Source organism: Centruroides sculpturatus, unplaced genomic scaffold (genome assembly GCF_000671375.1).
Source record: "Centruroides sculpturatus isolate CEXI.00-Female unplaced genomic scaffold, Cexi_2.0 scaffold1145, whole genome shotgun sequence".
Taxonomy (NCBI): Eukaryota; Metazoa; Arthropoda; class Arachnida; order Scorpiones; family Buthidae; genus Centruroides; species Centruroides sculpturatus.
In genome coordinates, this window is record NW_019385332.1 from 214,076 (window position 1) to 222,746 (window position 8,671).

General features: G+C 29.4%; 1 protein-coding gene across 1 annotated transcript in view; it reads right to left on the reverse strand.

Annotated features, from left to right (window-relative positions):
* Positions 1 to 6,731, reverse strand: part of LOC111637756 (cytochrome P450 4p1-like) — a 22,497-nt gene extending 15,766 nt beyond the window's left edge. The window contains exons 1-4 of the mRNA XM_023383319.1: positions 6,432 to 6,731; positions 6,132 to 6,254; positions 4,693 to 4,752; positions 4,503 to 4,596 (exon numbers count right to left, since the gene is read on the reverse strand). Coding sequence (XP_023239087.1) covers positions 4,503 to 4,596; positions 4,693 to 4,752; positions 6,132 to 6,254; positions 6,432 to 6,731 — 577 coding nt within the window. The remainder of the gene's footprint in view (positions 1 to 4,502; positions 4,597 to 4,692; positions 4,753 to 6,131; positions 6,255 to 6,431) is intronic.
* Positions 6,732 to 8,671: the final 1,940 nt, after the last annotated feature.

Below are 8,671 nucleotides of genomic sequence, written 5' to 3' on the forward strand. Positions count from 1 at the left end.
GATGTGTAGATATATTTTTAATTTATAAATAGCTTTCAAAAAATTCCAAATATAAAATTTTAAATTAAATTATTTGACAATAAACTGACAAATAATACTTGAATAGAATACAATATATTCAAACAAAATATGAATATTTGTTGCCATAGCAAAATAATGCTAAAATTTTCTTTTTTACAATTAAATAGTCAATTTTACTTTAATTAAATAAAATCTGTTTTTAAATGTTCAGGATAAAAGATATGAATGATCAGTGGCAAATAATTATTGCTACGCGAATGAAAAAATTAGATATAAATAAAATCAATTAAATATTATAGAATCTCTAGATTATAAGAATTAGATATATTTAGATTTCCGTCACTTCTTTTAAAATAAAAATTTTACCAATAAAATTAATGTAAATTTTATTTAAATCGAATTAAGTATAAATTACTATTAAACTAAATTTTTTGCAATGTTTTATTAATAAATATTGAGAGTATAAGTCAATACCATCGTCATAATTTTATTTTTAAATACAATATGGTCATATTAAAACAGTTATATGTTTAATTATTTTATCATCAAATAGAAAAACGAAAAAATTACATCTGTTTTATATCTGGATTGCCAATGTCATTTATAAATTTCCATGTATAGTTCGTCCATGGACACGAACAGTATCCACTCGTTTAAACCACTTGTTACGAACTTTACATAAATTTTGCTTTCCTCTGCTTATTTGCAGGAAATCTAAACAATCGAACGTCTGTAGATTTATTTTTACAATTTGCGCCACATAATAGCCCATTGCTTAAAGGTTTGAGTACTTATATACGTAATAATAGTCGATTCATGCAGGAACTACGTGTTAAGTGTAGTCTATCGATAAGTCCCAAAATGGCCGCTGCCGCATAGAATCACGGGAGCGTGTCCTGACCTTCTTATATAGACCTTGGTTTATTATACGCTATCCTCAGGCTTACGATTATCGTTCCAAAATAGAACATAACGTTTTTCGAATAAGTTTCATTTTTAAAGATTTAGAATAATTGTGTATATGAAAAAATAAATAAATAACAGTCAAAATAAAATAAAATAAAACGGCGTAAATAAATAAACACCGTACACAAGGCTAAGTATAACTATTAAAAGTTTTAAGGGTTTTTAATTCCCATGCTTTTTTCTATCATGTTCTACTTCCATGCTGTTGGAAGCGCATTAGCATCCTTGGCATTTAGGCAACGGTTTTTTATTTTACTTTTATATATTTCCAACTTTTCCATTTCTAATACAATGGTTGGGAATTGGACTGTTTTAATGATTTTTGCCTCATCCCATTTTAAATTGTTGATTTTTAAGTAGTATTTTACACACTACAGCTTTCTCTTGCATTTTTACTCTATGTTTATCATTCCTTAGTAAGCTGTAAATGTTGGATGCTCTTTTATATACCATTTTTGCATTTTTATAAGTACTCAATTCATTCATCACTCCTCCTATAATGCTTATTGTATGTAAATTTGTTAATTGCATCTACTTTAGTATTTTTTTTTTGCCTTTATGCCATCTGTAACTTTTGACCAGGCCATCAATTGTGGCGATTTTGTAGCGTAAATTTGTTGCAATTCTTTTAATTCTACCAATCTCCGTAAGACGGTCTTGAACGTTGGTGCAATATAAGAACGCTCTTTTAATGAGTGCCTTAAATGCTGATAACTTGTACTTATATGCGTGAGTTTTAAATACACCGCTGTTTGTACGTTTCATTGTTTAAATTTTATATCAAAGTCCAAAAAACGGAGATGAGTATCGTTTTTCTGTTCTAGTTTTGGGGATTTCATTTTCCAGTTTACGTATTACTAGTTCGCAAAGGAGTCCTGACATGGGACTTCCCATTGGGACACCTTTCTTTTGTTTGTATGTCACTCTGCTGAATCCAAAAAAAGGTTTAGTAACACATCAAGTCTGTTAGATTATTTAAGTCCTCCGAGTATGTCGATAACATTGGATTGTGTTGGACCATAAATTCGATGAGTGCATTGAAACACGATGTTAGATTCACGGATGGGTATAGACTTTCAAAATCCATCACTGTCCCTATTTCATCGTTCATTAAAGCTGTGTCTTGTAATTCTTTTATCACCTTATTTGGATCATTAGCCACATAACTATTTTCCTCGAGCTCTTCATAAATGTACTTTTTTAAGCGCTTCTCCTGTATATATGTTGATGCGTTACATTTTTCCACCACCGGTCTGAATTATTTATTATTTATGTTTTATTTTATTTTATTTTTACTGTTATTTATTTATTGTATTTATTTATTTTTTCATATTCACAATTATTCTAAATCTTTAAATTTAAAAATGAAACTTATTCGAAAAACGTTACGTTCTATTTTGGAACGATAATCGTAAGCCTGAGGATAGTCTATAATAAATAGGTTGAAAACGTTTGAAATAAAAGAATTTTACGCTCGGCAAAAATTCAGGTGTGTTGTTTTAATTAATTGCAATTGCAGAGAGAAAGGTGGATAATCATAAGTGAAATCATTATTTCTTTTTTCTTTTTTCCACGAACTTTTTGAAGCCCCCTCGTAATAACCGAATTTCAATAAATATTATTTTTAAAAAAATGTAATAATTTAATGAAAATCACACTGTTACATAAACCTAACAAAGTTAATACAATTATTTTTGTAACATAATGGATAACGTGCAATAACATTTAAGAAAAATGGTACACTGGTATCTCGAACGACTAATTCTTTTAGATTATAACTGGTAATACTACTATTGTTACTGGTGATACCAACTGGTGGTGATTGTTACACGGTGAAGGTAAGTTTGATGCATTTTTAAAACTTATTGAACATGATATTTTATTTTACCATAACTTATTCTATGAGTTTATCAAATATGGTTTTGTTACAAATCCTGGATTTATAAGAATCTTGAGTGATTTGTCGAAACTGCAATAATGTTGAGAACGTGCTCCAAATAGAATTCAACAACTATAAAAAAAGTGTGAAAATTAAAATTGAATTCAACTTAAACAATAAATATTTTCATTAAAATTATACTTTAACTTGAGATAAATAATATGCTAAAATACTTTTGTTGGGTGCTTTACAGTAAATGGATTGCTGCAACCTTACTAAGTTTTAATATTAAAAAATGTACAAAATTTATTTAAAAAATTAATAATAATTATTCATAACCTTTTCTAGAGTAAAAACAAATTTTCGAAGATAAAAATTGTCGATATTAAATATCTTAATTGTATCAGCAATTAAAGCTTAAGCCTACAGCTCTAGGTGATCCACGATCGAATCCGGGTGAGAAATCCCAAGATATTTTTATCCTGGATATGTTGGGCCTCTTCCCCCCACCCTCTGGTGGCCTCATTGTGTGTGTACTGTACATGGCCGAACCAACAAGTGGCGTAAAAAGGTCCGTTTAGTGACCAACGATATGAAATGTTAAATTAATTAATAATGGAAAAGAATATAGCATATATTTTAAAGAGCACGTTCTTATAAAAATCTTAAATTATTGATTTAATTGTGAATGATTTATAAATATTGATATATCAAAGAGTTGCAATTGTTTTTATTTATAAATGAGAATTTACAGTAAAATTTCTTTAAAACAGAACAGAAAGGCCAGCGGCATCCGCCGACTTTAAAAGTGGAAAGCACAAAGGCATGGTAGATTATGCAAGAAGTTTCAAACTCTATGCTCACAAGATGAAGCTGTTTGCACTCCGGACTATCTTTACCTTGAAAACAAGAAATGTGATTTTGGTCAACTTACAACGAATAAATAACTATATAAAAATAGTTACATGAAACAATGGACAAATATCGTTCATTAGTTTCTTTTATATTTGCAGAATAGGCTAAAAGTCATAACTTTTCTGTTGTTCTTTGACGAAAAATTTGATGCCCACTAAAGCATTAGAAAATAGGCGATCCAGACGAATAGAAGGCACGTACCAAAAGTGCTCCATGTACGGGAGCTCCTGGCAACGGCGCTGACCAGAATTTTCTTATTTAGCAGTTTTTATTTAATATAAGCTTACGGTTTTATTAACGAACAAACGTAAGTTAAGGGATATAGGAGTTAAAGGAGTGAGATATCCTATATTGTCACAATTATTTTCCAGACAACAAAAGCACAATCTTAAACAAATAAATTATGTAGTCTTATATCTGAGAAATGACCGTCATCCATGTTGGAAAATAACACCATTAATTAAACATGATATAGAATTTAGTTGCTGTTACACCAAAAAATATAATCTGCTTTACTTGAGATATGTTACGTAATCGGTACCCAAAATATTGGGAATTTCTTTAACGAGAAAACGCATTAGACATGTTTTTTGATTATAATACAATTTCATAAAGCAAACTCTTCTGTTTAGGCATGTTTCAATTTTTTACGGAATCCGTTTTCATGTAATAAAAATATCGTACAATTTCGATAATATTTCTAGTAAATTCTGAAAAATACCTACTTCAATTGTGAACTCTTTTCTCACCACAATCGCTCCAAAATAACGGAATCCAATGTATTCTCCATTAATTCTTTTCATGAACGAAATAACCTGAAACAATATTTAAATACACGTCAATTTCATGAATCTACTATGAAGTAGAAAGAATAATGTACCCCTGAGCATGCTTACTTTTAATACATTTACCACATCCAAATTATATTTACCTAAACTGAATATGTACAATTCGTCAATTGGTTTCATTGACTGAAATAGAAACACGTTGAATTTTTTAATAAATTGTAATGAAATCAAATGTCTGATTATTGTTTTATATATGAAGAAAATGAAATAATTTAATATAAATATCGTTAGTATTATCTGTATGTATCTCTTTATCTCGATTTTAGTCATGCCACAAATTCAGACAATCATAGAGTATACGGGATATCATAAACTCACTTTGTAACACGGTGGACTGACCATGTTACAAAGATAACAACAAGATGAACAATGCGACTCGTTATCTCATATTCGCTAAAACAAAAGTCGGTAAATCATCAGTTACATCCAATTATAGGACATTGGAATTATAACATGGTTTGCCCTCATCTCCGACAGTTCCGTTGTGAATCTGCCGAATCCACGTTGTACTTGATAAAAAGAAAACAAATTCGCCACGTGTTAAACATATAGAAAGAACAGAAAAACATTTGGCTAGATAAGAAACCTGGCTTTACTGCAAACTTTGAGAAACCCTCTAATAACATGTCTATTATAGTGATGATTATTATTTAATTTTTCTTATATAAAAATTTTATTATTTACATTATTTATGTTGAGACAAAACATTGTGTTGATGTTGATGGCATACCAACATTGTATTAGGTTCTATCTCACCTACAAAAAGTAATTACTGAATGCAATTGCATTCGAGTATAGTATTCGGTAGTGCGCTATTGTTAGTTTCCTTTTGTTTTTTGCTTTACCTTTTTCGTCCTGTGATCATTAAGAGGACCTTATCAAGCCAATCGCGGTTTCGGCCAGGCCAAAAATGTAAAATCAGATTGATGAAATCAGTCAACGCAGCAATCTTCCAAAGAGGGGAGGGAGCCTTCCGAAAGGACATTCTGTAAGAATAGAGAAGACTTCCCAAGAGGCGCTTGGAATAACTTCTGAATTAAGTGTTAGACAAGTAAACACAAAAACAACGTGTCACTAGTAGTCAAGCGAAGCACATTACCAGAGAACCCTTCAATAATTAGCGACAGTTCACGACAGGGTTTTCACCAACATGAAAAGCATCTCATAAAATATCTGTGAATTGTGTACTTTACTAAGCCACAGATGGGTTTCTATAATAATACTTAAGAGATTCATACACAACCCCACAACTTTCTTTTAATAAAAATGAATTTTAATTAAATATATTTAGAAATATCAAAATAATTTAATGCTATACTTACATATTTAGTAATTTCTCCTATTGAAAAAACTTCAAAAATTAAACCTGCCTCAAGAACTAATCCAAATAAGAAAAACTTTACTTTTTCAAAACTTTGTTCGAAATAGATGACATAATACATGCAACATGAAAAACAATGCATAAGGCACAAAATAATGGCCGTAAACATCTTTCCCAATACTTTATCAAATTCATGAATAGTACTACATAATTCTGCAAATTTCTCTTGTTCCGAAGATATTATTTTCACAGATTTTTCGGTATCTTTGCAACTTTTTAAACATTCGTGAATGTGCTTAAATCTCTTCAATAAGAAATGCTGAAATAAAACTAGAGTTGAAAAACCACTTAGCCCAAATGCAATAACCCACAAGTAAATTAGCGGATAAACAATGTTGCATATTATGTAATTAATTTGATTTTCTGGCATCGGTAGGATGAAAATTGATATCGTTATCAAAGCAGTTACTACGATACTCACAATGCCAATGGACATAATTGTCCTTTTATATAACTTATTTCTGAATTCTGTTAGAGTAACGTTTTCTTCTTCATAATATTTACGATCGGATCGACTCGACAGCTTTTCGCTAAAGAACGCAATGGTTAGACAAATTGCTAAAAGCATTAACAATCCTATCAATAATGCTTTAGAAACGATAACGGTGGTTTCAGTATCTCTTAAATGATAAATGAAACCGGCGCAGAATTTGATACAAATAGTTATATCGGCAGTTGAAAGAAGAATTGCCCCAATAACGAAGACCCACCAAATTATCATGATAACAGCGCTATATACGCGAAAGAATTTACTTTGTGCTTTATCGATTTCACATTGTTGTATAATGTCAAATCCAAGTATTTTCAGTATAAAAGCGAATGGTCTAGCGTAACAATTCAAACAAACTCCAGATTCTTCCATAATATTTCAATTCTCTGTAAATAAATGTATAATATATTTTAATAAAAATAGATGTTTGACAATCTCTGTATAATTTGATATATTCTGTCAATAAAAAGAAATTTTTTAATAATGTGTAATTTACTTTCTGCTTCCTAAACTAAATTTTATTTGATTCGAGACGAAAAACCTGTCTATTCACGATTTATTAAATAATTCTTATATCATTCCACTCAGAAAGTAAAATTTTATTTACGACTATAATTAAATAAGTTTGTTATTTATATCATCACCTGCATTTCTAATAAACAAATTTCCTTCGTTTCTTTTTGAAAAGCAAAAAAAGGGGTTACACAAAGAAGTTTTTCAAATTTTGTAAAATGCTGTGAAAAAAATCACAAAATTAGAAAAATATTCCAGCAACGAGTTGCTTAACTTTTCCGGCGACATTTGGTGCCAATTTGTTATCATATTTTATTTAAAAACTTTTTTTATACTTTTAACTATTATAAAATAACAAAAAGCTTAATTTTGGGGGTAGGAATGAACTTTATAAAAAATTGTAAACCCTAATAACGAGTAAAATCGTCATTAAGTTCGAATCTACTCGAGACACGACACACGATTTTTGTTATCTTTTTACTCTCTCTACCTTTAATTATCAAAATTTCATACCATCAATTGCTCTAATAAAGAAACCTCCTTGCAAAATGTCAGAAATTTTTCGACATCAAGCACAGGAATTATTAAGTTTCAAATAGAGTGAACAAAATAGCGCTCTTCCACACACACTGACATCCATACATACAGAAATTATTCCCTAATTCTTTTGCATTTCTCGACGTTTCCAGGTTCCGGGTCCAGAAATGTAAAAAAAAAACTTGCATGACAATACATTCCCTCTGTTATGTATAAATATAACAGCCGAAAAGGTAAAAGTTCGAATAAATTTAAAACAGTTTCTTTTTATTAACAGAAACACTTAAGCAACTTCTAACTTGATTTTTTAAATCAAATCTCACAATAGCCGGAAAAGATAGCAACTTATTGCTACATTTTTCTAATTCTACTTGAGTTTTATTTTAAAAATTTACATCCTATTGCTTCCATTACATCTTATATAACTTTTATTAAGCATTATGCTTCATTAATATAAAACAATCATTACTAAATTTCGTACAGATTAAATTATTTTTCAAAAGTGCTTTAATTACTTAAATTTTCTAGTTTAATTAATTCACAATGTTCTTGTTTATTCACGTATTTAGTATGAAAAGTAGAGTCAATTTAGATGGGATTTATGATATAAAAAATCAAAAAATTTACGGCATGTTTTCTAGTAAAGCAATTTTAATGCGGGTGGATAAGCAAAATTAATGAATGACATTTTCATTTTTTTTTGAAACGAACTACGTCATTGGCTTTCTTATCCAGCAGTATTAATGGCGCTTTACCTGATAACGAGTCCTTTGCATTTTATAAATAATATAATAACACAAAATGAAAGGATGGTGAATTAGACAAAGCGTCGTAATGATAAACTATTCATACATTGTAGGAATAAATTTCAAAATTTCAATCACTAACCTTTAGAAAGTTGATTCTTCTTTTACAGGTTAAATCTTCAGGCATAAATCTTGTGTATTTGATCGTATAAAAATAAATATAGAATCAAAACTTCTAATTTTTAATTGCTTTTTAAAGACTTTACTAGAGATTTTGACATAACTCCTGTAGTACAGTACTGTACATCTGGCTTGTTGCTAGCATGCACTGTACTGTGATGTGTGATAAGAAGCTATTATTAATCAAATTAAAAT